The 27739-nt window shown below is 44.1% G+C and overlaps 1 protein-coding gene and 1 pseudogene across 4 annotated transcripts; one reads left to right on the forward strand and one right to left on the reverse strand.

The window, feature by feature from the left end:
• Nucleotides 1-61: 61 nt before the first annotated feature.
• On the reverse strand, nt 62-20451 carry Znf287 (zinc finger protein 287). 4 transcript variants are annotated; one of them, XM_036197012.1, is made up of 6 exons: nt 20396-20451; nt 14489-15090; nt 13764-13855; nt 11123-11249; nt 10674-10760; nt 62-1793 (listed from the first exon to the last, which is right to left on the reverse strand). In XM_036197012.1, exons 2-6 carry the CDS (start codon nt 14889-14891, stop codon nt 172-174), a joined length of 2331 nt encoding a protein of 776 aa, XP_036052905.1. In that variant the 5' UTR covers nt 14892-15090; nt 20396-20451; the 3' UTR covers nt 62-171. The 4 variants fall into 4 exon arrangements, with proteins under 4 accessions (XP_036052905.1, XP_036052907.1, XP_036052906.1 ...); XM_036197014.1 differs by lacking the exon at nt 20396-20451 and adding an exon at nt 20266-20320; XM_036197013.1 differs by lacking the exon at nt 20396-20451 and adding an exon at nt 17335-17998.
• Nucleotides 16406-20672, forward strand: LOC118588675 (annotated as a pseudogene).
• The last annotated feature ends 7067 nt before the right edge of the window (nt 20673-27739 follow it).

The following is a 27739-nucleotide window of genomic DNA, read 5'->3' on the forward strand; positions in this document are numbered from 1 at the left end:
GTCCTTTCATAGTATTTCTTTCTGGAATGAATTCAAGTGATATAAGTTTCACACTAGAATCTAAATGGACAAGCCATTTTACTAATTCTGGTACTTCTGACACTGCGATATCTAGCATATTGCACTTCTTCAGATTTTTTGAATATTCTGACACAGCACACAAAATGAAATTTAAGCAATCAAGTTTTGAAGCTTAAACAAAGTCATATCCATTAACTGCGGTATCTGGCACCTGTTGCGATGTCTGGCACCTGTATGAACACGCTGATGCTGAATAAGATTGGTACTCTGAGTGAAGGACTTCCCACATATACGGCATGCATAGGGCTTCTCTCCTGTGTGAATCCTCTGGTGTTGAATAAGGCATGTTCTCTGACTAAAATCTTTGTTACAATGATTACATTTATAGGGTCTCTCTCCAGTGTGAGTTCTTCGATGCTGATTAAGCGATGAAGAATAAATAAAAGCTTTCCCACACTGATTACATTTATAGGGTTTCTCTCCAGTATGAATCCTTTGATGTTGAGTAAGATTTGCACCTTGTCTATATGCTTTCCCACATACATTACATTTAAAGGGCTTTTCTCCATTGTGAATCCTCTGGTGTTGAGTAAGGTGCACACTCTGGCTGAAGGCTTTCCCACACACACTACATTTATATGGTTTCTCTCCAGTATGTGTTCTATGATGCTGAGTCAGGTTTGCACTCTGGCTGAAGGCTTTCCCACATACATTACATACATAGGCTTTCTCTCCAGTGTGAGTAGTTTGATGCTGTATAAGAGTTGATGAATGGGCAAAGGCCTTTCCACATTCATTGCATTTATAGCACTTCTCTCCAGAATGAATCCTCTGGTGTCGAATAAGGTAAGTGCTCTGACTAAACACCTTCCAACACTCATTGCACTTGTACGGTTTTTTCCCAGTATGAATTTTTTGATGTTGGAGGAGGTGTGTACTCTGACTGAAAGTTTTCCCACATTCATTGCATATATAAGGTTTTTCTCCAGTATGAACTCTCTGATGGTTAATCAAAGATGAACTATGGCTAAAGGTTTTACTGCATTCCAAACATTTATATGGTTTCTCACCAGTATGTGTCCTTTGATGTATAGTAAGATGTGCACGCTGACTAAAGTCTTTTCCACAATCCTCACACTTGTAGGGTTTTTCTCCAGTATGAATTCTCTGATGTATAGTAAGGTGTGCACGTTGGCTGAAGGCTTTCCCACACTGGTGACATTCATATGGTTTTTCTCCAGTATGCATTCTTTGATGTGCAATGAGGGATGAGATATGCTTGAACTCTTTCCCACATTCTTCACATTCATAAGATTTCTCTTTGGCATGGCTATTTCGGTGTGCCAGGAGTGATGGGTATTTCCTAAATTTTTTTCCACAGACATTACATGAATAAGGCTTATCCCCAGGAAGTATTTTCCCATGTACAACACCAGATGAGACATTATTGAATGTTGGCTTGCTTTCATTATACAGAGAAGTTTTATTATCTGATTGGGTATCAAACTGTATTAGGCTTGTGTGCTTTTCAAAATCATTTCTATATATATCATATTTACTAAAATATTCTTCTGGAGGGTCTTGTGAAATCTCTGACTTCAAACTGAAGTCTCTTTCATCCATCGGAATCTTCCTGAAGGCATACACTGGCTGCCTCTCTAATCTGTCATCACAGTCATCCACTTCTTCCAATTTGATGGTCTGGGTTCCATCCTGTTTGAGTTTTGGGAGATCCTTTAACGGAATATGTGCTTCAGCTTTTGTTTCCCATTCTGAAATAAAAGAAAATATTAAAAGTCTTCCTATCTTTAAAAAAAGGAAACAGTTCAAGGCCAGCCTGGTCTCCAAATTGAGTTCCAGGAAAGGCGCAAAGCTACACAGAGAAATCCTGTCTCGAAAAAACCCAAAATAAATAAACTAAAAAATAAATAAAATAAAGGAAACAAAATAATATACACAAATAAAAATATTTGAAGATTATAGTTCTGATAACTTCATTTTATGGTACTTAAGGTTTAGGAAAGGAAAAATGAATGCTTAGAAGAGGAGGAGATAAATCACAGAAAATGGAGAGACTACTAGTCAGCATGGTAGAAAGTGCAGAAAGGAGGCTAGTGACAGTGTCTCAAGAGAAACTTGGGGCACATGGTGTAGCTTATACATACAGAGAGCTCATAAAGTAGACATGCTTTTTTCCCTTCCCATCTACAGGCACAATCCCAAATAATAATAAATTTTTTGTTTTCTTTTTGAGACAGGGTCTGTGTAGCCCTGGCTGTCCTTGAACTCACAGAGAACCACCTGCCTCTGCCCCTTGAGTGCTGGGATTATAGGTGTGTGCCACTATGCCAGGTTACCATAGAATAGTTTTTTTTGGGGGGGAGGTGGCGGTTTTCAAGACAGGGTTTTTCTGTGTAACCCTGGCTGTAACTTGCTCTGTAGACCAGGCTGGCCTTGAACTCAGAAATCCACCTGCCTCTTCTTCCCAAGTACTGGGATTAAGGTGTGCCACTATACCTGGCTCATCATACAATATCCTTAAAATAATCTCATGGGGTGCTTTCTGCTCTCAACTATCTAGCAGCCTTAAACATGGTTCTCAAATGTCTCTATGAGCAGTGTGCGTTTCACTGTCACTTGGTAATGAAATTACTGGGTCACATCCTAAACTTACTTCAGAGACACCGGCAGTGAGGCTGCATGCTAAGTTTTAGCAAGAACTAAAGGCTATTCTGTTCCACAGTAAAGTGGGGGGACAAGCAGCCTAAAGGCTAAAAAATGATCCCCTCCCCCCAAAGAGTTCAAAATCCGCCCCCTTGGCATTTCACCCCAATAATCTAGCCCTTTACCTCTCTACATCTCTTTTCCACCTCATGCTTAAGTTCAAAGCCACGTTCACAGGCTGTAAGCACTATGCTAACTCCAGACTGTCTGATCTTACCTACTGAGAGGTGTTTGCAGTTCACAGTGTTCCCTTTACAGCACCCCTTCCTACAACCTAAATACAGAGGGGATGAAAGGTTAAACTGTCTCCCTCAAATGGCTGAATATCAGCACCTCAATATGGTTCAACTTGATACGATGACAGAACTTGGCCTTATGAAATTATTTCACAACTTCTGTGACATATTTTCACAATTTTGTGTCACTTATGTTTGACAACTTATTTATTTTTTGGTTTTTTGAGACAGGATTTCTCTGTGTAGCTTTGTGCCTTTCCTGGATCTCACTCTGTAGACCAGCCTGGCCTCGAACTCACAGAGATCCTCCTGCCTCTGCCTCCCAAATGCTGGGACTAAAGGTATGCGCCACCACCACCTGGCGACAACTTATACTTTTAACTCCAGAGTAAACTCTGGAAATAGCGTATGTATTTTCTACATTTCCTTCAGAAAATGGCCCGAGACTGAATTTGGTGGTCAGTCAAATGAACTTAGAAAAATGATAATAATTTGTTTATACAAAATACAAACAAAAAAAATTTCTAACTCAAAATCTGGTTTCAAAGTACTCAAGTATGCACTTATCCATACCTGCTGCTATGTGGAAAATACATGATTTAAAACAAAGTTTATGTTACACCTCTACAAAACCAAGTGGGAAATATGAAACTTAAGTTTTCGTTATATAATATAATGAATAATTTGTAGTATAGAAAAAGGTATAGGATGGTTCAGAAACTAAATGCAGCTCAAGGTATGATACTTTTCCAGCCTGTTAATTCAACAGGACAGTGTGAGGCCACTGCAGGTACAATGCTGCATCCAGGAGTAAGGCCTGTGTGGGAGATGGTGACTGGCAGAGTCAGGGAGGTCTGGGCACGCCTAGGAAGAGTCGTGCAGGCACACTAAGTGAGAAAAAAAACAGGTGTAAAAAGCACATGGAGCGAGTGAGGTCTTATCTCTGTAAAGACATGCCACACATCACGCGTGGAAATGTTGAAGTCTGAGGGATGAGGTCCTGAGGGGAGAAGCCACATATTTAATTTGCTTCCTTATGCTGCTTGAATTTACAACCCATTTTCATTACTTTTATTCAAATACAAAAATCACAGTTGACAGCAGAACATGTCTAGGAACAATGTCAAATGAGAAAGTGCTACCATGAAAATGAAGCGGAAAAATCATAGTTTTCTTTTTCTAATTTTCAATAAATTAGCTGTTACTTTTCTGATATCTAGTGCTAGAAGTATAGTTTTTTTCTATAGAGGAAAAATTTAAAAGACAACTCCCCAATCAGGATGTTATCCTGCTCCAAAAGAACAAAACAAGTGGACCAACAATCAGGTACATAGACAAAAAGAACCAGCTGGTCTGAGCAGTTCAGTTTGACTTCTGTGTAATCAGGCTACAGGATCTACACACACACACACACACACACACACACACACACACACACACACACACACAATCCAGGCCCTCATGCATTCTAGATAAGTGCTCCATCACTGAATTACACCACAAATTATAATTAACAAGCTTAAAGCAAAAGCCCATTGATACTATAATTAATGTACATTTAAGAAAATCAGTTTATTAGAAATTCAGGAACTGAGACCATGAATCAAGGCTTAAGTATGTGTATGTCACTATCCAGAGTGGTTGCTTACAGGTGGTATTTGTTGGCTAATAAGACCCAAACAGTATTTCCAATAAAGGAATCGGTGTCGATTCCATTAAACAAGAGAAGCCGCAGCAGAGATGATGTTATCTGAACTGAGCCTCACAGAATGGCTAGGTCCTGTATGAACATGAACTACAAGATGGGCTGGAGAGCTGGCTCAGCAGCTAAGAGCACTTGGTGCTCTTGCAGAGGTCCTCAGCACCCTCGTGATGGCTCACAACCACCCTTAACTCCTCTGCCAGGGGGTCCGACACCCCTTCTGACCTGTACAGATATCAGAGACACATACATACATATAGGCAAGACAATCATACACATTAAAAAAAAAAAAAAGGTCTAAGCTGGATGTGGCAGCACACACCTTTAATCCCAGAAGGTAAATCTCTGAGTTCACCGTCAGCCTGGTCTACAGTGAGTTCTAGGACAGCCAGGGATACAGGGAGAAACTGTCTCAAAACCAAAGCAAACATGTTATGAGACAGTAATGGCCACTGAAGAACAACACTACTAGTTACAAAATATACATATTTCAGTTTCCTTTACTTTATAAAGGTCTCTCTATGTAGCCCTGGCTGGCCTGAACTAGCTATATGGACCAGGGGTGGCCTTGAACTCACAGAATCTGCCTGCCTTTGCCTCTCAAGTGCTAGGACTAAAGGGATGTGACCTCATATGTAGCTCTTGAGGTAGAACCAATGAAATACATCAATCAAAGGCTCAACTACCTACTCATCTTGGAGCTGGCAAAATCTTCAGGATGAGCCAAAACACAGGTAAAAGCAGGCAGCAGGAGGAGAGCCAGAGCTGAAGTCATCTACTTGAGATGCTTATCCATGACAGCCCAGGCATTTAATGAGCCTAAGACAAAGCTGGGCCCAACTGGAAGGCAGCCAATAGGATCCCTTTGTAGGGGAGATCAGGCAACAGGTAAGGACCAGCTAGAAACAGAAAACTTAAAAGAATCTCGCCGATTGGACTCCTGGACTCCACCTGGGGCCTGGTCGTAGATCTCTGCATCCACTTCCATCAGTCATTGGATGAGAGTTCCAGCACGACAGTTAGGGTGTTTGGCCATCTGATCACCAGACTAGGTCAGATCAGGCTTTCTCTCAACTACTGCCAGTAGTCTACAGTGGAGGTATCTTTGTGGATTTCTGGGGACCTTTCTAGCACTTTGCTTCTTCCTATCCCCATGGGGTCTTCATTTATCATGGTCTCTTTTTCCTTGTTCTCTGTGTTCTTGATCCAGCTGGGATCTCCTGCTCCCTAAGATCTCTTTCCCTCAACCCTTGCCCTTCATTACCCCGACTCACGTCCAGGTTGTTCATGTAGATCTCATCCATTTCTCTGTCGTTGGGTGATCCCTGTGTCTTTCTTAGGGTCCTGTTTTCAAGGTAGCCTCCCTGGAGTTGTGAGTAGCAGTCTAGTTACCCTTTGTTTTACATCTAGTATCCTCCTATGAGTGAGTACATACCATGTTTGTCTTTCTGAGTCTGGGTTACCTCACTCAGGATGATTTTTTCTAGATCCATCCACTTGCCTGCAAACCTCATGATGTCATTGTTTTTCTCTGCTGAGTAGTACTCCATTGTGTATATGTACCACATTTTCTTTATCCATTCTTCAGTTGAAGGGTAGTTTCCAGGTTATGGCTATTACAAATAATGCTGCTATGAACATAGCTGAGCATGTGTCCTTGTGGTGTGATTGAGCATTCCTTGGGTATATGTCTTTGCTATAGTAAAGCTCTCACACATTAACTGCAAATGGCCCCTCTTCACTTTACAGACTAACCCCAGGTCCATGGTCTAAAATCCCCACACTATTAAGTTCATTCAAATGGTCCCAGACTGACTTCAGTTGAGACTTATTTCAATACTCTACATGATTTTTCCCATGTGCCAATTAAATTGCCAAAAAATCCTGCCAATTAAATGCTGTGATTATGGAAAAGAATTAGCTTTTCCAGTAGTAGTCCTTAAAATATGTAACGAACAATGAACCTTTTCAAAAAGTGAAATCACACAGGATTTTATCACTATTGTTTAAGTCACTGTTAATGCTGTATTAGTGCATATTCAAGTTGGTGTCTTAATAATAGTAATAGTAATAATAGCAAGATGCAAGAGTAATACAAACCTTCTCTGTATAGATAAGGAGAACCGAAAATATGTTAATTTAACTTTTATAAAAACAGAAAAGGGAACTTAAACAAATTAAGTTATCTTAAGAGAGTAGAAACCATCAGAGTTTATATCTTTTTATACAGCTCTAATTTCTCAAGTTAGTGTTTTTATATATTCAAATGTATATAATAAGAATATATCCCTTAGTGGGATATAATATAAGGACAAAATAAAGAAGACTTCAATGAAATTGTAAGCTTTCTGATAGTTTGTTTTCGATGACGTATAGTAATTCTAGTATCTGTGGAACATATAACAGGAAGTAAAGACACTTAGGTGTGAACCATCTTATGTACTATGTAAGACAGAAGATACAAAACGGGATGAGAATGCTCACGGTTTGGATTTGAGTTAGACTCATCAGTATGAACTCATGACTTTAAAAACTGGAAAGGTGTGCCGGCAGACGTCTTTAATCCTAGCACAGGAGGCAGAGGCAGGAGGATCTCTGAGTTTGAGGCCAGCATGGTTTACATAACGAGTTTGAGGCCAGGCAGAACTACAGAGTGAGACCCTGTCACAAACAGATAGTCAAATGAACAACAAACAGTTTAACTTGAACCTATTTATGAGGAAGCAGGGAAATCAGGATCACTCTGTAAACAAGACTATTTTGGACCCTTAAAAAATATCATGAAAGACTTAAAAGAAAAAAGAAAAAAGTCTAAACATAGTGGAAATCAATGTGGAGATCTGCCATATGACATATGACCAGTTTAGCCTTCCTACCCAAAGGACTCTACCTCCTGCCATAGAGACACCTGCTCATCTGTGCTTACTGTTCTTTCTCACCAGCAAGGAAAATGGAGTCAGCCTGGATGCTCACTGATGGATGAGTGGATAACGATGATGTGGTGCAATGGAATCCTGAGTTTGATGGGGTAATCCAGGCTCAGAAAAGACATATGCTTCTGATGTAGTTTTCTCTCAGACTTGACTCCTAGCTCCTAATGCGTTTCCTTTTCATTTATTAGAAAATAAGTTGTGTGTGTGCATGATATGTGTATGTGGGTACATGTGCCACAGCCATGTGTATGGGGGTCAGAGGACAATTCTGTGGAGTCTGTTCTCTTCTACTTTTATGTGTTCCCAAATCAAACTCAGGTCACCAGGCTTGGGTGGCAAGCACCTTTACCCATGGAACCATTTCGCTGGCCCCTTAGCTTCCAGTTGTTAAACATGCATCCATATAAATGTAAGCAATGGCCAGGAAGTTAGAAAGAGGTCCACAAGGTGGAAGAGTCACAGAACACACGAGCTATGGAAGGGAAGGGGAGCATGGAGAGCGGGAAGAAGAGTACAGTGGAGGAGAGGCAGGGAATGGGACAAGATCCACCAAAACCAAGTATGTGTGAAAACACCACAAGAAAACCTGTTCCTTTGTAAGCTAAACAGATGACAGACAGATGGATGGACAGACAGACAGACAGAAATTGGGGACAGCCAGGATCAGCCGTAAGAGAAAAGAGGCTGGGGACAGTCTTACATAAACAGAGACTAAGGACAGGAGATAGCAGGTGGTGGGACAGGATCTCCAGATGAAACTCTGGACTGGAAAGAAAAGATTGGAAAGGCACATTGTTGAGACGTTCAAATGAGCAATAATTCATGTCTCAAGATGAAAAGCACATCCATGTTTCATGTATCAGGCTTCAACTTTTCTACAGGTTCACAGTCTTTCAAAATCATGTTATTGTAAAGGAGACTAGTGTAGAGGAATGAAAAGCGAAAAATAAAGAGGTAAACAGCTCTTCGGATAATCACTGAGGAAGATTTTGAGACAGTCTCACTGTTCACCAGGGATGGCTCTGAACTCGCCACCCTCTTGCTTAGACTCTTGAGTGCTGTGATTATTGGCGTTTTGGCTTTGGTTAGACCATTACTGGTATGTTTTTCAGATACGATATCATATGAAAAAAACAACGTGTAAACAGTATCCATAGCAAGGTACCTTTTATATTGGAAAATAAACTTAAATAACACCTTCTTTTTATTCTTTTTCAGTGCTGGGGATCAAGCCCAGCCCCTGTACATGCTTGGAGGTGCTCCTCACTGAGTTATATATGCCCAGTCCTTGACAAGAGTTTTATCTTGACTTTATATGAAAAATCTCTCTCCCCTGTAAACAAACACAGTGCCAGGGACAAATGTCTCTAGGATTGAACTAGAATCTTATTTTGAAATATTAGCAATTATTTAAAAATCCAGGTTTTGTCTTGGAGGTCAGGAAGCTGTTTGAGGTTGAGACCAAGTTCTGCTTATCTTGCAGATTTCTACAAAACAGTGGAGCATGGGCATAATCAACAGACAGTGACTGCTTCCAGGGAGACAGAGGGACTCAGTATTGTGTGTGGGTGAGACACTCTGCCTGTACATAGACAAAGGGGGTTGTTGGTAAATAGAGTAAAAGAATCCAAAATACCATGGGAGTCTGAAATACTCATTTTTTTTGGTGTGGCTGTTTTATACTTGCATTCCTAGATGGTGGGTCTTGGTTGTCGACTTGACTACATCTAGAATTGGCTAAAACCTGAGTGGCCAGGCATTCCTATGAGGGATTTTCTTGACTGGATCATTTGAAGTGAGAAGACCCACACTAAATCTGAGCCACACCTTCTGGTGGTAGCCCACATAAAAAAGTCTCGCTCTCACTGGCAAATTCACCTATCCGGCTGCTGAGGCATTCCTTCACTGGGATTCAGACAAGTTCTTCAGCATTTCAATGTAGAAAGGAACTCTCTAGGAATTCTCTGGAACTCCCAACACCATACTGGGATTTCTGAGACATCCAGAGTTGTGGACTGAACAATTACCAGATTCTTGGCCTTTTTTTTTTTTTTTTTCCCATGTAGCCTTGGTTGTCCTAAAACTCACTCTGTAGACAAAGCTGACCTTGAATTCACAGAGATCCACCTGCCTCTGCCTCCTGAGTGATGGGATTAAAGGTGTACAACACCACTTCTAGGCGATTTTTGGCATTTTTATTGGGAGACAGTTATTGTTGGACTACTCAGACCACAGTCTTTAAATTACACTCTAATAAACATATATATATATATATATATATACTTCTTTTATATAAATATATTTCATTCAATCAGTTCTGTGTTGTGGAATAATCTTATTTTTTTAGCTGAGGATTGAACCCAGGGCCTTGTGCTTGTTAGGCAAGCACTCTACCACTGAGCTAAATCCCCAACCCATGGAATAATCTTTTTATACACTGTAAATATGTCACTCATATTGGTTTAATAAAAAGCTGAATGGCCAATAGCTAGGCAGAGAGGATGCTGGGAAGAAGGGAGGAGAAGCCAGCCAGAGGCAGAAGGAGTTGAACATACAAAATTGGATAGAGGTAAAAGCCACATGGTAGAATGCAGATTAATAAAAGTATGGGTTAATTTAAGTTATAGGAGCTAGTTAGAAACAAGCCTAAGCTATCAGTCAAACTTTCATTATTAATAAGAAGTCTCCATGTGGTTATTTGGGAGCTGGCTGGCAGGACAGAAGAAGTCTGACTACAGTTCTGTTCCTTTAGAGAGCCCTGACTAATACACTTACATAGTGTGGGATGGGGATGGCACAGTGAAGCCCCAGAGATGGTCTAAAAGATGGGCTCTAGGGATATTTGAGGATAAAATGTGCAGCCACTGGCAAAGGCATAAAAAAGACGCTCAGAAACTTTTCCTGAAGACTTCCCATAAGGCAGCAATGCCAAGAGCTCTGAGTTTTGGACCAGCTGGATGCCTCTGCAGTCACCTTGCTACGCTTATAAATCAAATATCAATACACTGAGGACACAGATTCTTGAGTGTAAAGTCATGTGTTGGCTTTTCTTCTCACCTGGGCTAGGGCCTTCTACAATTTCTTTTATCACCATCCATGGCTCTTCTAAGATGGGAATCACAGTTGGCCTGTAGACGGTCAGTCCTGGTTAGGAGGAACAGAGGGAGTTTATCCTGAGATAAGGAGCTGTGTGCCTTTATTCCTGATTTCTATTCGGGCTTCTGTGGGAAGACAATGGCTCACGGACATGACCTAATAGGCGGACTGGGTGTGAGGCGGCGTCCAGCGGCAGCACTCTACAGCTGTGTACTGTGATGCACACCGACCCACCCTGCAAGCCTTTCTTTTGGGGAACAGCAGAACATGACCATTCTGTGCCTGAAGGAGACTTCTCACCTCTCGACTCTGTCTTCAGTCTGGTCCTTCAGGAGCCTAACCTGATTTTGAGGAAGGAGGGGCAGGAACATAGTGCAGCTGGCCTTTTGGAGAAGAGGCATGGCCCTTACCTAGAGAAACCATGTTCCAATAGTTCTGAAGAGTCACAGTCTTATACAGTTCCTTCTGAACGGGGCGCATCAGTTCCCAGTCCTCTTGGGTGATGTCCACGGCCACATCTGTGAACGTCACTGATTCCTAAAATATCAAACATAACTTATCTCGGTTGAAGAACTGGTGAGGAAAGAGACAGTGGAGACATTGGGTGTGTGTCTGTGGTGGTGGAAGTCACAGAATCTTAAGTCTCCTCCTGCTGAGTGTGGTGGCCCACACTTGTAACAGCAGCATTAAGTTCTGGGTTAGCCTGAACTACAATGGTGAGACCCTGTCTTCCACCAACCAATCAAACCAAGGTTCAAAAACCCTCATCCAATGTGTGGCTGGCTCCACAGCATCCTTAAAAGGTCCTTCAAGGGACATTTAAAAATAAGGTATACTATTAATTTCAGCTGGTACTAGTACATGCATTTGGTGGTTCCATCTTAAAGAAGAAAAGGGCTGGGGTGTAGCTCAGTGGTAGAGCACTTGTCTAGTAGACTCTAGACTCAGATTCTATCTCTAGCCCTGAAAAATAAAAGGGAAAAGAAAATGACTTTGTGTGTGTGAGCGTGCATAGTGTGTGTGTGTGTGTGTGTGTGTGTGTGTGTGTGTGTGTGTGTGTTTGGATGCACGCCGATGCCATGGATTGTGTGGCGGTCAGAGGATGATCTCAGGTGTCAGTCATCACCTTCTACCTTATTTGAGACAGGGCCTCTTGCTTGCTGTGAACCTCCAGGGATTCTGTCTCTTCCAATTTTGCCCTAAGAGCCTGGGGCTATGGATGTGCATTACCACTTCTTGCTTTATGTGGGTTCTGGGATCCGAACTAGGTCCTCATGTTTGTGTGGCAAGTGCTTTGCCTACTAAGGCATCTCTCTAGCCCAGAGGAAAGGCTGAAAACTAGATGACAGAGATGTTTTGCCTTAAGAATAAGTTCGACAAGCTATAATTAGAAATCAACATGCTCTACAATGAATGTGGAGGCCACTCTTGTTATCCCTGTCCTCTTTACTCCCGCTGGACTGCTGCGTTTGTAGACACATTCACTGGAAAGGTTACTGTCTCTGTTCTTGTTAAAAAATGGTTTCAGTTTTGTTTTGTTCTTTATTTTTGGGCTGGAGAGATGGCTCAGCCACTAAAGGTTAGGCTCACAACCAGAAAATGTTTTTTTTTTTCTTTTTGTTCAAGATAGGGTTTCAAAAAATGGGACATCAAAAAATGTTTTTAAGACAGGGTCTCCACCATGTAGCCCTGGCTATCCCAGAACTTACTATATAGACCAGGCTGGCCTCTTGAACTCAGAGATCCACCTGCTTCTGGTTCCCTAGTGCTAGGATTAGAGATGTGTACAATTAGGCTCTTCATTACTCTGGCATTCTCCTTTTCTTCAGTTGTAACTTAAAAAAAAAAAATCACATATTTTTGAGTCTAGGTTTTAATGTGTTGTCATGCTGGCCTTGAATTCAGGACACCACTGCCTTAGCCCTACCCAACTGAAGAACTGAGAGGGTAAGATCATATTAAGTTTATGATTTAGGGAGATGACAGCTTTGCAATTACTCGAGGTTACCCCTACCTCCTTTAAGTCCCATAAAATGACGAAGGACATGAACATACTGCAAAATCCGCTGGGTGGCAATGGTGCACACCTTTAATCTCAAGCACTCAGGAGGCAGAGCCAAGAAGATCTGTGAGTTCGAGGCCAGCCTGGTCTACAGAGTGAGTTCCAGGACAGGCACCAAAACTATACAGAAACCCTGTCTCGAAAAACCAAAACTACAACAACAAAAGAAAATACTGTAAAATCCATACTATGCTTAGTTCTAGCTATCTTAAGGTTTTCTTTTGTATGTATGCATGTATGGTACTGACTAAATAATCTTTTATTTCATTTTATCATATGATCTTTACATCACATGGGATATATTTTTGCATGTTATTTTCTATAGCAGTCTGTTTCTATAATTTCTAACACATTTCCCCTTGGTTTTCTGATTTTCTAAGTAAATATATTTATATCATCTATAAAAAAATCATGGTCTAGGTAACAGAGGCTACACACACACACACACACACACACACACACACACACACACACACACAATCCCTCCAATAAATCCTCCTCTTAATATTGCTTGAGTTGTTAGTCCTTAAATAAGAGACTACCATTTAAACAGTTGATCACAGAATATTTGGCCATTACTTTTTGATGAAAAATATTAGCAACCAGTGCTCTAGTCTAGGATAAGCAGATAGCTAGTATATAGTGTCCACAATATAAAAGGTAAAGTCTACTTCTTGGCATTGAATGTCTTGGGCCAGGAGTGGTTAAGGATCTTGTCTCAAATCACAGATTCAATAGCAGAGTCACCCCCCCACCCCCAACTGCCCTGCCGAGATCTCATCTGCCTGTGGGGTCATACTCTTAACCTTTACACAGTACTGCTGATTGAAGTCAGAGATGAAGACAAGGAGGCACATGAGCTTACCAAGGGACACTGAGGCCCAGGTTCTGAATGGGGCTTTTGAGGGCTTAGCAGCTATAGGCCCAGGACAGGATGTCCTTATACACTAAAGAACAACTTTAAAATCAGAAAAGAAAGTCAGACTCACTTTGGTCACCAAGTCATTGAGCCACCCTGCCTGGAAAGCATGTTTGGGGTCTTCCTCTGGGATTTCTTGGGGAAGGGCAGAATTCTGAGGAGCTGGGGAGACAATGATGATTAGTCTGTTTGCATGGTCCAGGACACACTTCCCCAGCTATGTCTACACTTTCTCAACATGAGAAGGCAAAGGACAACTGAAAACTTGGTTAATATTTCAGAGTCAGAGAAAAGGCCAATGACTGCACATTCATGCAGACATAAAAAACAAGCCTTCTTCGGTACCAAGCACATGCAGAAAATTCATACTTCTATTTTTTTTTTTTTTGGGGTGGTGCTGACATTGAACCCTGAACCTTGCTCATAAAAGTAAGCACTCCACCACCAGGCTACATACATCTCCTGCTCTTTAAATCTCTGATACAAAGTTGTGAGTTGTCTCAATACATGAACGTTCTTGGATACTTCTGCTATTTTGGAAGCATATTTTTGTAAAACACAGTTCATAAAACTAATGGTTTATTAGCATAATGGTGCAAACCTCTGCAAGTCACAGTGGCCCCAAGCACTCTGGAAGGGGACACAATGCAGGATGGACCTCATGTTAAAGCTCATTCCTCAGTGACCTTTATTCTTCCCAATTTCATTTAAGTGGAGGGGGGCCTGCTCTCAGAGGGGCTCCTGTCTTCTCTAACCACCCAGGGATTCCACCCCTCTCTAGGGTACGATTCTCACCTTCCTCTTCTAGAATCTCAGCCAAATCCTCCACCAGAGTCACCACTTCCTCGCTGTTCTCTGGGTACTGAGACTTTACCCACGCCCTAACCTCCCCAGGCAGGATGGTCAGAAATTGCTCCAGGACCAGCAACTCCAGGATCTGTTCCTTGGAGTGAACCTCAGGTCTCAGCCACTTAAGGCAGAGCTCACGGAGTTGACTCAATGCTTTCCGAGGACCTGCCACATCTGGGTATGGAAAATTCCTAAAATTCTGTCGACAGGTCTCAGTGTCACGCAAGAGTCTTGAAGTGAGTGTTTGCTTCTCAACACTGCGGGGGCCATTTTGAACCTTGTCTGGCTTCCACATTAGAAGAACCTGGGAGCGTGAAGAATTGGCCATCTTCTTTCTTGAGGCTAACATTGCTACAGACAGGAGAACCAATCTGGCAGGATCCTTTATTTTTACAGTATTGAGCCAACTGCTTGAAGTCTCATGCTACAGTCCCAACAATTCTTTTTTTCCTCAAGGTCTGCTGCAGTCAGGGCCAGAATGGAACCACAGTAAAACTAGCAGCTTGTAACAAATTCTGAGTCCAGAACTTGAAAGGATGGGCAAGAACCTGAAACACAAGAATTGTTTTAGTTAGGGTCACTATTGCTGTAATGAAACACCATGAGCAAAAGCAACTTGGGAGGAAAGGCTTTATTTAGCTTACACTTCCACATCACTTTTCTTCATCAAAGGAAGTCAGGACAGGAACTCAAGCAGGGCAGGAACCTGGAGGCAGGAACCGATGCAGAGGCCTTGGAGGGGAGCTGCTTACTGGCTTGCTCTCCATGGCTTGCTTAGCCTGTTTTCTTATAGAACTCAGGACCATCAGCCCAGGGATGGCACCATGGGCCAGGCACTCCCCATCAATCACTAATTAAGAAAATGTCCTTCAGCTGGATCTTATGGAGGCATTTTCTCAACTGAGGGTCCCTCTTCTCAGAAGACTACAGCTCATGTGAAGTTGACAAGCCAGTGCAATCGACCTTGTCAGTTTGACACAAACACGTCACTGTTAAGTCACAACCTTTCTTATTCATCTCCAAGATCACACGTTGATATTAATGTTGATAATAATAATCATGTCCCAGGCTTTTTGTTTTGGGTCACAACCAGCTCCCAAATCATGACATGGAGACTTTTTAGTTATGAATGCTCAACCTAGTTTAGGCTCATTTTTGGCTAGCTCTTTTAACTTAAATTAACCTGTTTCTCTTTATCTACCTTTTGCCCCTGGGCTTTTTACTTTCTTTCTTTTGGTATCTTATTTCCATTGTTTCTTGTGTCTGGCTGGTGATGCCTGGCTTCTGGCCCTGGGCATGTCCCGCTCCTTCTCATTCTCTTCTTTCTTCTCTTGTTCTTTTCTTCCTATTTATTCTCTCAGACCCACAGCCCTGTTTATCACTCTCCTGCCCAGCTATTGGCTGTTCAGTTTTTTATTAGCCCAATTAGGTGCCTTAGGCAGGCAAGGTGAAACAAATGTAACACATCTTTACATAATTAAACACACATCCTTACAGCATTAAACAAATGCAGCATAACCAAATGTAACACACCTTTGTACAGTTAATGTTCTGCAGCATAAACAAATGTAACACATCTTTGCCTAGTTAATATAAAACGTTTTCAGACTTAAAAAGTCCCACAAGTAAGTTTGGAGAGAGAGGAGAGCGTCTCAGACCTCAGTACCCGCAAGCAGGGAGGAGGCAGGAGAGAAGGACACAGCGTCTGTGGGGAGCACCCAGGCAGCCAGACCAAGCTCAGGCTATCCAAGTTAGGAGTGCATGATGTGCTTGGGAAAGGCAGGAGAGCCTGCATTCAGGCTGCTCTTGGCTAAGCAAGAGAAGTCCGAGGCGGCAAAGGGGGAAAAAATGAACCGACATAAGATGGCGAGTAAAGAGATGTTTGAAGATACTGTGGAGGAGCGTGTCATCAACAAAGAATATAAAATCTGGAAGAAGAATACACCATTTCCATATGACATGGTTATGACCCATGCTCTTCAGTGGCCCACCTTACCGTTCAGTGGCTTCCTGAAGTGACTAAACCAGAAGGAAAGGATTATGCCCTGCATTGGCTAGTGCTGGGCACTCATACATCTGATGAGCAGAATCGTCTGGTGGTTGCTGGAGTTCATATTCCTAATGATGTTGCGCAGTTTGTTTCCCATTGTGAGACTGACAAGGGAGAATTTGGTGGCTTTGGTTCCATAACAGGAAAAATTGAATGTGAAATTAAAAATTAATCATGAAGAAGTAAACCGTGCTTGTTATATGCCACAGAATCCTCACATCATTGCCACAAAAAACACCATCCTCTGATGTGTTGTTGGTTTTTGACTATACAAAACATCCTGCTAAACCAGATCCAAGTGGAGAATGTAATCCCAACCTTAGATTAAGAGGTCATCAAAAGGAAGGCTATGGTCTTTCCTGGAATTCTAATTTGAGTGGACATCTCCTGAGCGCATCTGATGACCATACTGTTTGCTTGTGGGATATAAATGAAGGACCAAAGGAAGGCACAATTGTGGATGCTAAAGCAATCTTTACTGGCCACTCAGCTGTTGTAGAGGATGTGGCCTGGCATCTTCTGCATGAGTCCTTGTTTGGATCTGTTACTGATGATCAGAAACTTATGATATGGGACACCAGATCCAATACCACTTTAAGCCAAGCTATTTGGTAAATGCACACACTGTTGAGGTCATCTGCCTCTCATTCAATACCTACAGCGAGTTCATTCTAGCAACTGGCTCTGCAGAGAAGACTGCAGCTTTATGGGACCTGCACAATCTAAAACTGAAACTCCATACCTTTGAATTGCATAAGGATGAACTTTTTCAGGTTCACTGGTCTCCACATAAACTATTCTGGCTTCAAGTGGTATTGATCGCCGCCTGAATGTGTGGGATTTAAGTAAAATTGGAGAAGAACAATCAGCAGAGATGCAGAAGATGGGCCTCCAGAACTTGTGTTTATTCATGGAGGACATACTGTCAAGATTTCAGACTTCAGTTGGAACCCCAATGAACCTTGGGTCATTTGCTCAGTGTCTGAAGATAACATCATGCAGATATGGCAGATGGCTGAAAATATTTACAATGATGAAGAGTCAGATTGTCACGACATCGGAACTGGGGGAGACAAGGATCTTAAACCCAAAGTACGAGGTGTTTCTGTTGAATGTATTGCTACACGAACGCTTGATTTATCAAGTGCCAAAAAGGCATTGTATAGTAGGAAATGTAAGTGGGTGGCTTATGTCGTTCTTTACCCTCTGATTCTAGCACTTGCAAGTGAGCTGTTGCGTACTGTATCATATTGTAGCTATTGGGGGGGGGGGAGGAATGTTGCTTAAGAAAGGACATCATTATTGTTTTAAAATACACGTTGCTGGGTATTGCCTTTGATTCAACTGTTCTAAGTCCTCATTTCCTCAAACTTTTAAGTGTTTGCTGAAGTTCCCAAATATGCAAGGATAACTTTTACACTTTTTTCTTCCAACACTTCTTGATTGGCTTTGCAGAAATAAAGTTAAAAAAAAGTCCCACAAGTATTACCAAAATCAAACACTTTAAAAATTCTCTCTCTCAACTGTGGGCTCCTGTAAAATGTAGAAAGTTAAATACTTTCTTATTTCAAGGGGAGAGAACCAGAGCAAGTCACAGTCAAATCAAATCAAAACCAGACGGGCGGTGGTGGCACACGCATTTAATCCAGCACTGGGGAGGCAGAGGCAGACGGATCTGAGTTCAAGGCCAGCCTGGGCTACAGAGCGAGTTCCAGGACAAACACACACACATACACAGAGCAAAACTTCCAATTACGTAACTAACTCAATATCCAATGGCTGGAATCCACTCACTATCTTTTGGGCTCCTTCTCTGACTCTGTCCTCTGCAGCACACACAGCTTGTCTTCTAGGCTTCAGCTGGGTTCACTCTACTGCTGTTACTGTGTCTTGGTGATCACCCCACGGTACTAGCATCTCTAAAATGCTGGGGTCTCTTATTGAGACTGGGCTGTATTTCCACCAGTAGCCTCTCTGCTGGCTAGTCTTATATCAGCTTGACAAACTAGAGTTCTCGAAAGGAGGGAACCTCTGCTGAGAAAATGCCTCCGTAAGATCCAGCTGAAAGGCATTTTCTTAATAAATGATTGGTTGGGAAGGGCCCAGTCCACTGTGGGTCATTCCATCCCTGGACTGGTAGTCCTGGGTTCTATTAGAAAGCAGGTTGAGCAAACCAGGGGAAGCAAGCCAGTAAGCAGCATTCCTTCATCAGCTCCCACTTCCAGGTTTCTACCCTGTTTGAGTTCCTGTCCTGACTTCCTCTGGTGATGAACAGCAATGTGGAAGTGTAAGTCAAATAAACCCTTTCCTCCTCAACTTACTTTATGGTCATGGTGTTTCATCACAGCAAGAGATCCCTAAGATAGCCTCTCCTGGGTTCTCTTCAGGAATGCCAGCCCTCCAACACAGTGCCAAGCCTCAGCTGCTCTCCATGACTCCTTCCTATCATCAAAACCAGTACCACCTGGGTGACTCTTACCCTGCCAAGGTCAGCTGTCAGCAGGAGGCACAACCCTGGCTGCCTCTGGAACACAGCTTCTGTGTGCCTGACCCGGAGGAAACACTTCCCAGAACACTTCACCTCAGTGGTGCTGGTCTCTTCGTAATCACAGACGATTATTCAGTTCCAGCTGACCAGATGCCAAAGCTTTCCTTTGAAACTTCACAGGCCAGGCCTCCATCAACTGCCTTGTTCCCAACATTCTTATCAGTTCCCACAGACCATCCCACTGAGCTCTCAACACTCAATGACTTTTCTAGCCCAAAGTTCCAACATCCTTTCACAATCCTCCCCAAAATAACACGGTCAGGTCGTGATACTAACAGCCCACTTCTGGTTCCCGTTTCTGTCTTAGTTAGGGTTACCATTGCTGTTCATCATCAAAGGGAAGTCAGGACAGGAACTCAAACAGAGCAGAGATCTGGAGGCAGGAGCTGACCCAGAGGCCGTGGAGGAATGCCTGCTTTCTTATAGAACCCAGGACCACCAGCCCAAGGATGGCACCGCCCACAAATGGGCTGGGGCCTCCCCATCAATCACTAATTAAGAAAAGGCCTTACAGCCGGGATCTTATGGAGGCATTTTCTCAACTGAGGGTCCCTCCTTTCAGATGTCTATGGCTTGTGTCAAGTTGATTAGAACTATCCAGCACAAGCATGGACCATAAGCTCAAGAATTCCTGGTGTTCTATGCTACTCAGACTCTGCAGAGTGCACAGGTAGACACATAGGAAGGATACACTTGGTCTTCTTTCCCTCTCTCCTTGGACTTAAAATATATTCATCCTAGAGGAAATGTATACATGGACGGTGGTGGTAGAAGCAATAATTCAAAGGATTATGAGCAGAATGGTTAAATTTCTAACTTGTTAAAAACTAACCGTCTTACAGAAAGAAACGTTTCCCTATTTTAGTCCCGCTGTTCTCAGCCACAGAGCAAACCTGCGATTCCTGGGACAAACTGGGAGGTTTCTAAACAACCTGGTGGGGGTGAGGCCCAGGCGATCTATTTATCTGCCTCGCACAGTCTACGCTACTCTCAGAGACGGGGAAAGAAGCCCGTTGGACCGTGATTCGAGGCTGTCCTCAGGAGCTTCCTCATGTATAAATCGAAAGCACGATCCCCAAAGCCAACCCCACAAGTATTCAGACGCGGAGAAGAACCCACACGCACTTGTCCCGGGCTCCAACTCATCCGCAGTCACGCCCGGAGGAGATGCGCCGGCCTCGCCTCCAGCCGCCTCCCCTTTCCCGGCCTCGCCCCGGCCCGGCCTCCCCGTGGACACTGGCGGGGACATCAGTACCTGTCGCTCGGCCCGGTCCGCGCAGCGCGGGCAACAATGGCGCCGGCGTGGTGGGCGCCTGCGTGGCAGGCTCGACCCTGAGCAGCCCGGGGGGCTCAGCTTCACCGCTTTCCCTCCGGGAGGAGCCGGGAGCCGCCAGGGCGCGACAGCCCCAGCTCGGTCCCCAGAGGCCCCGGCCGGAACCCCCAGCGCCCGGGCTTCGCAGCGACCTCGCCTCGGCGCCACTGCGCATGTGCCACTGGAACGCTGCGCGTCCGTCGAGCCAATGGGAAGCTGAACGCGGGCCTCCCCATCCCGAGCCCCTGGCCCTGGACCTGTCTCCATGGTAACCTCCTCCACCCATCACCATGACTTGCTTGTTAGCTTCAAGGTTTTGACAGGAACTTTAAAGTTTCCCTGGGCGGCGACAAGCCTGGCAGACTTGGACATCGGGGCTGTAGCAGCAGCTGGGAAAGCGGGTGGAGACCGCTTCTTACTACCCAGAGATAGACAGGCGTCGAGGAGGACGCGGCTCGCAGGGTGGAAAAGCCCACACTGCTTTCAGGGTGTACTGTGCATAAATTCTTAATGGCTCTGATTGTCTACTCAAGAATCTGACACTGGGACCCTCAGATTCAACTAACAGACAATTTCTCTGTCTTTAGCATTTCTCTCAGCTCCTTCTTCTGTTCTGTGTACTCTTTGGTTTTGTCTTTTTATTTCATCCCAGACTTCCTGGACATTGTCATACTAATAAGAACTTTAATGAATTTGAATACAGCGGTCAATCTTGTCCTCTATCCTTGGTATTCTTTATTCTGCTTGGCCGAGCCTATTGGTGGTGTTTCTGCTGTTTTTCTGTTCGGTTCACTGAGTTTTTAATTACCAGCATTTCGGTGTGGGCTCACCCAATGCCAAAATATCAATTTCCTTCCCTACTCACGCTCACAAAAGCAAGACTAGTTAAACTCGCTGGATCATCAAAACCAGGTGAAAAAGTAGGAGAGAGATGAGTCTCTGTGAGTTTAAGGCCAGCCAAGTGTACACGACCAGTTCAAGGCTATCACGGGCTACAGAATGAGGAAAAGGCTGGAGAGATGGCTTAGTGGTTAAGAGTGCTTATTATTCTTACAGAAGACCCAGTTTCAATTCCTAGCACCCACATGATGACTCAAAGTTCCCAGTAATTCCAGTGCCAGGGGATCCGATGCCTCTTCTGACCTCCAAAGGCTCCTGCATACATGTGATACACATACATAACACACAGGCACACACGCATGCAATTAAATATATGATAATAATAAATGTTAATAAATAACATTTTAATGTACCAGAGGCCTTTGGAAAACAAGAACAGAAGACCAGGACAGTAGTTAGTGTTGATGGACAGCTAATGATTGCATTCCCTTGCACTTGTGAAAAGAGTTACAATAAACACAAATGTGCAAGTATCTACAGAGTAGAAGTTAAATTACTATAGGTATCTGCCCAGGAGTGGTATAGCGGGGCCATATGGCAGATCTGCTTTTATTTATTTTTTGATAATCCTCCACACTGATTTCCATAGCGAGTTCAGCACATTGCACATTCTCATCATAGATATCTTCTTTCCCTGAAACCTTGAAAGCATGTGCTGACATTTGTTTTCCTGCTGGTAGCTATTCTGACTGGAGTGAGACCCTCAAAGTAGTATTTTCCTGATAGTGAAGGACGTTAAACACCTTTAAAAAATTATTGGCCATTTTTTATGTCTACTGTTGAGAATCCAGTTCATGGGCCATTTATTGCTTTGGTGTTTAATTTATGCAGTTCTGTGTATAGTCTAGACCAACGGTTCTCAATGTGTGGGCCATGACCATTAGGGGTTTTATTCAACCCCTAATGGTGCTTTCACAGGGGTCGCCTAAGGCCATCAGAAAACACAGATATTTACATTATGATTCGTGACAGTAGCAGAGTTATAGTTGTGAAGTAGCAATGAAATGACTTTGTGGTTGGGGGTCACCACAGCGTGAGGACCTGCATTAAAGGGTGGCAGCATGAGGACAGTTGAGAACCACTGGCCTAACTTGTCTAAAGTACAGCTGTCAGAGGTTTCCCCTTCTAGAGGGAGTGTGTACTCACTCTGTTGGTCATTTCTTCTGCTCTGCAGTGAGAGACCCCCACCCCAGTTCCCCCTAGGGCCCTGAACTGAGAGAAGGGATGTCTTAAAATAACCAGAACTGAGTCAGTTCCCCATTCCCAGACAGGGTGAAGTCAGAAGTTTTAAAAGTACAAAGTCAGGATGGTGGTGGTGACTAACCACGAGATGCCCCGTCCCCCGAGATAACATGACCAGACTTCGGAGATGGGCCGTAAAACTCCTGACAGAACAAACAGACAAACTAAAATAAGATAAAGTCCAGGCTCAGGAAGACTGGACCAATCGAGGATGGACCTGTACCAACCCCTCCTCTCTGAAGAATTTTGTGGTTTTTGCCTTCAAAGGCTAACCTCCCTGGGAAAGAGGAACTCCTCTTGGTGCCTTGCTGCACCAGGCGCCATGGACAAGGGCTCCCCGCTAGCTTGTGTAAGAAGTAAACCTTGCTGGTGCATTCTGGACACCCACGGTCTCCGGTGGTCTCTGTGGGGATTCTAATCTGGTTAGAACATCTTGGGGGCTCGTCCTAGGATCCCCCAGAGACCCCACCGGGACCCCGAGGGTCAAGAGTTTCCTTGACTTCTACCGGTAAGTGCGCTCTGTCTTGTTAGTGTCTCTGTCTTGTTTGTTAGTGTCTCTGTCTTGTTAGTGTCTCTGTCTTGTTTTTTAGTGTCTCCTCTGTCTTGTTAGTGTCTCTGTCTTGTTAGTGTCTCTGTCTTGTTAGTGTCTCCTCTGTCTTGTTAGTGTCTCTGTCTTGTTAGTGTCTCTGTCTTGTTAGTGTCTCTGTCTTGTTAGTGTCTCCTCTGTCTTGTTTGTGTCTCTGCCTTATTACTTTTGTTTTGCACCCGTCAACCGATTTGTACTTTGCAGGCTCTCCCTGGGGCAGACGTGTCCAGACAGTGATCCTGGAGGGAGAGAGGGATGCCTCCTTCCCTGATTTGGGCAAGGGACTCCCGGGTCCGGAGCCACCAACTCAGAGGTGACCATTTGGTTTCAGCAGTGTGCTCTTGGAAGTGATCAGGAGCCTCTCCTGAGCACTAAACGACCTGTTAGTAGTGTTTTTGGGTATCTCCCCCCACCCCAGGAGGAAGTGCCAATTCGTACTTAGTCCCGGGAATACTTTGTTAAAGTAATTTTTGTGTCTTATTGTGGTTGTGGCCTTTCTCTTCTCTCTCTTCTTTGGTTTCCATCCTCGACTTTCTCACTCTACTATGGGGAATAGCACCCCGTCTTCACCCCTAGACTTAACTCTTGCTCACTGGCAGGATGTTCAAGAGACTGCCAGCAACAGCAGTGTGATTATCAAGAAGCAAAGACTTTTTGTTTAGCTGAATGGCCCACTTTCAACGTCAACTGGCTAGCAGGCAGAACCTTCGATGCAGCAACCATCCACCGAGTGGAGGAAATTGTCTTCTGCCCCCCGCTCTGGCCACCCTGACCAAGTCCCCTATGTTGTTACCTGGAGGGGCCTTATAGACAGGGAAGGGGTTCCGTGGGTTAAATCATTCTTACCCCCATAACAGGTTCCAGGCACTCAGGTCCTGGCCGCCAAGCCCAAGAGCTCCCAAGCGGGCCAAGAAATGGAAAAGAAACCCGCTGCTGTGTTCTGGGAGGGAACCCCTGAAGCAGAACTTTTTCCGCCTCCCTGTTCTCCCCTCCCCAGGTCCATCCGACGGCATCTATGGAGGAAGCCCAGGAGCCTCAGCCATCGAGAGTTGAGGAGGAGGGGCTGGCAAGTCCACCTGCAGTAGAAGGGGAGAACCCCCCAGCCAGATACCACAGCAGCCCTCCCCCTTAGGCCTGCTGGGCCCTGATGAGGCAGGGAACCAACCCTTTCACTATTGGCTCTTCGCCACTAGTGACCTATATAACTGGAGGGCCCAAAATGCGCCGTTCTCTAGGGACCTCCAAGACTTAACTAACCTTTTGGAGACAGTTGTATTCACTCACCAGCCCACATAGGATGATATAAATCAACTATTGGGGGTCCTCTTCACTATGGAGGAGAGAAACCAGATTCTGGAGAATGCTCGTAAGCTAGTTCCAGGACCCACAGGTGCCCCCTAGTGGATCCTGTCTTAGCAGCGGTTGCTTTTCCATCCACTCGCCTCGACTGGGACTAAATATGGCAGAAGTTAAGGAGAGTCTCTGTGTATACCGTCAGGCTCTGTTGGCAGGTCTCAAGGCTGCTGCACGCAAGCCTAATAATATGGCAAAAAATTATGATATAAGGCAAGGGAATGAGGGAAGCCTGGCTGCATACCTAGAGAGGTTGATGGAGGATTTCAAGCAATACTCCCCATACAACCCAGAGTCTGAGGAAGCCCAACAAGCAGTTATTCTAGCCTATGTGAACCAGGCAGCTCCAGATATTAGAACAAAGCTACAATCACCGGAAAGACTAGGGAAGAGGAGTCTGAGGGACTCAGTGGCGGAAAAGGTTTATAACAAAAGAGAGACAGAGGAACAGAAGGAAGAGAGAAGGAAAAGAAAATGTCAAGAGAGAGAGGTCAAGAGAGACAGGAGGCAAGAGAAGAGCCTGAGCAAGTTACTGGAACAGCAGCAAACACAGATGGAGAGGGTGCTCCCGGCTGCAGAAGCAGGAAGCTATGAGCAGGGAAAAAGGCCTAAGCCAGGAAAGAACCAGTGTGCGTACTGCAAGGAAGAAGGACACTGGGCTAGAGAATGCCCTAAAAATAAGAGCAAGAGAGAAACGTCAGTGGGACTAGGAAGGAAGCCAACTTCCATCCTTGCTGCCCTGGAGGAAGACAGCGACTAGGGAGGATGGAGCCTGGCCCCCCTCCCTGAGCCTTGGGTAACTCTAAGAATGGAGGGGAAACCTGTTCACTTCATGGTGTTCACAGGAGCGGAAAGTTCAGTCCTCTGGACACCCAGGGGACCCCTGTCAAGAAAACAAACCTGAGTACAGGGAGCAATGGGCACTAAACCTTACCGATGGACTGCCCAAAGAACAGCAGACTTGGGAGTGGGACGGGTAACCCACTCATTCTTAGTCCTGAGTGTCCATACCCCCTGATGGGCGCGATCTGCTTGCTGAAATGAAGGCGCAGATCCACTTCACTGATAAGGGTGCTCAAGTCAAACACGCTGACGGGAAGGCTATTGGAGTGCTTTTGACAATGCCTTTGGAAGAAGAATACCATCTCCATGAACAAGGGCGATCCTCTGTCAAATGTACAGACATGCAGATCTGGCTTCAACAGTTCTCCACTGCGTGGGCTGAGACAGTAGGGATGGGGTTGGCCAAACACAGGCCCCCAGTTTATGTGGAACTTAAGACCAAGGCGGAGTGAAGGTCCGCTAGTATCCCATGGCCCTGGAAACCAAAATGGGAATCACCCCCCATGTGAGACGGGTCCTACAAGAGGGAGTCCTACAACCTATCCAGTCTATACCGGTTAAAAAGCCACAGATGAATGACTACCGCCCTCTCCAAGACCTCCAAGAAGTTAACAAAGGGGTAATGGACATTGACCCCACTGTGCCCAACCCTTATACTCTGCTAAGTATGTTCCCTCCAGATAAAGAATGGTATCCTGTCCTAGATTTAAAAGATGCTTTCTTTAGTGTCCCACTCACACCGAGCAGCCAAGGTTATTTCGCCTTTGAGTGGCATGACCCAGACATTAGAATAAGCGGGCAAGGGACGAGACATTTGCCCACCATGTTTGATGAGGCTCTCCGTGAGGATCTGAGTGAGTACCGCTCCCAGCACACCCAGGTCTCTCTTCTACAATATGTAGATGATATACTAATAGCCACCAGGACAAAGGAGGAGTGCCTTAGTGGAACCAAAGACCTTCTAAGGACACTGGGGACATTGGACTATCGGGCCTCAGCTAAAAAGGCTCAGATCTGCAAGAAACAGGTAACTTACCTAGGGTATGTGCTTAAAGAGGGAAAGAATGAATCGGCCCCTAAAAGAGACCCTAACCAAATTAGCCCTGGAGACTGGCAGTGACTGGGTGACTCTCCTCCCCTTTGCCCTATTCTGTGTAAGGAACTCCCCTTATCAGCTGAGAATGACACCCTTTGAAATAATGTATGGTCTACCTCCACCCTTTGTGCCTAGCCTCCAGACTGAGCTGATTCTGCCACCAGAAGATATCATATCATATCATATCACATCATATATCTACATTATGATTCATAACAGTAGCAGAATTAAAGTTGTGAAGTAACAACAAAAAGAATGTTATGGCTGGGGGTCACCACGGCATGAGGAACTGTATTAAAGGGGTGTAGACTTAGGAAAGTTGAGAACCACTGCTTTAAAGTAATCCAGTTTGCCAATTACTGGGCCTAATTCCTGTGATCTTCAGAAAATTCTTGCATAAACCTATATTCCAAAGTATTTCCCATATATTTTCCTTTAGCAGTTTCAACATTTATGATTTTTTATTTTATAATTAATTTAATTTTACATATCAGCCACGGATTCCCCTGTCCTCCCTCCTCCCACCCCCCAACATTTATGATTTTAAGTTAGGGTCTTTGATCTAGTTTGAATTGATGATTTGGTTCATGAGGAGAAATATTGATCTAATTTCATTCTTCAGAAGATGAATATCTAGTTTTATCAGCACCGTTTATTGAATAGGGTGTGCATGCCTGTGTCCTCTATTACACGTCATTGATCTACATGTCTGTCTTTGTCATTATGGCTCTGTAGTATATTTTGAAGCTAGGTCATGTAATAACTTTATGTCTTTCTGCTTAAAACTGGTTTGGGTATCCATGGTATTGGCATTTCTATATGAATTTTATGACCCCCCCTCTCCATTCCTGTGGAGAATGTCATCAGTATTCCAATGAGGATTGGTTTCATTTGTAGATTAGTTTTGGTAATACGGTCATTTCCACAATATTAATTCTGCTTATCTATGAGGATGGGAGATTTTTTGAGGAAACTCTATGGTAATTTTCATAGTTGTGGTACTAGTTTATACTTCCACTGTCTTAGTTAGGATTACTATTGCTGCAGTGAAACACCATGCCAAAAAAATCAAGTTGGGGAGAAAAGGGTTTATCCATCTTACACTTCCGTAACACTGTTCATCATCAAAGGAAGTCAGGACAAGAACTCAAACAGAGCAGGAACCTGGAGGCAGGAGTTGATGCAGAGGCTATGGAGGGATGCTGCTTGTTCCCCATGACTTGCTCAACCTGCTTTCTAATAGAATATAGGACCACCAGCCCAGGGA

This window comes from Onychomys torridus, chromosome 8 (genome assembly GCF_903995425.1).
Source record: "Onychomys torridus chromosome 8, mOncTor1.1, whole genome shotgun sequence".
Lineage (NCBI taxonomy): Eukaryota > Metazoa > Chordata > Mammalia > Rodentia > Cricetidae > Onychomys > Onychomys torridus.

What these genes read in the sequence shown, in the direction of transcription:
- Znf287 (XM_036197012.1), bottom strand. Translation starts at nt 14,891, where the DNA reads ATGTTAGCCTCAAGAAAGAAGATGGCCAATTCTTCACGCTCCCAGGTT. An exon ending in TGAGATTCTAGAAGAGGAAG is followed by an intron (nt 13,856 to 14,488) that starts GTGAGAATCGTA and finishes TTGTCTCCCCAG; the next exon opens with CTCCTCAGAATTCTGCCCTT. An exon ending in TTGGAACATGGTTTCTCTAG is followed by an intron (nt 10,761 to 11,122) that starts GTAAGGGCCATG and finishes CCTCCTAACCAG; the next exon opens with GACTGACCGTCTACAGGCCA.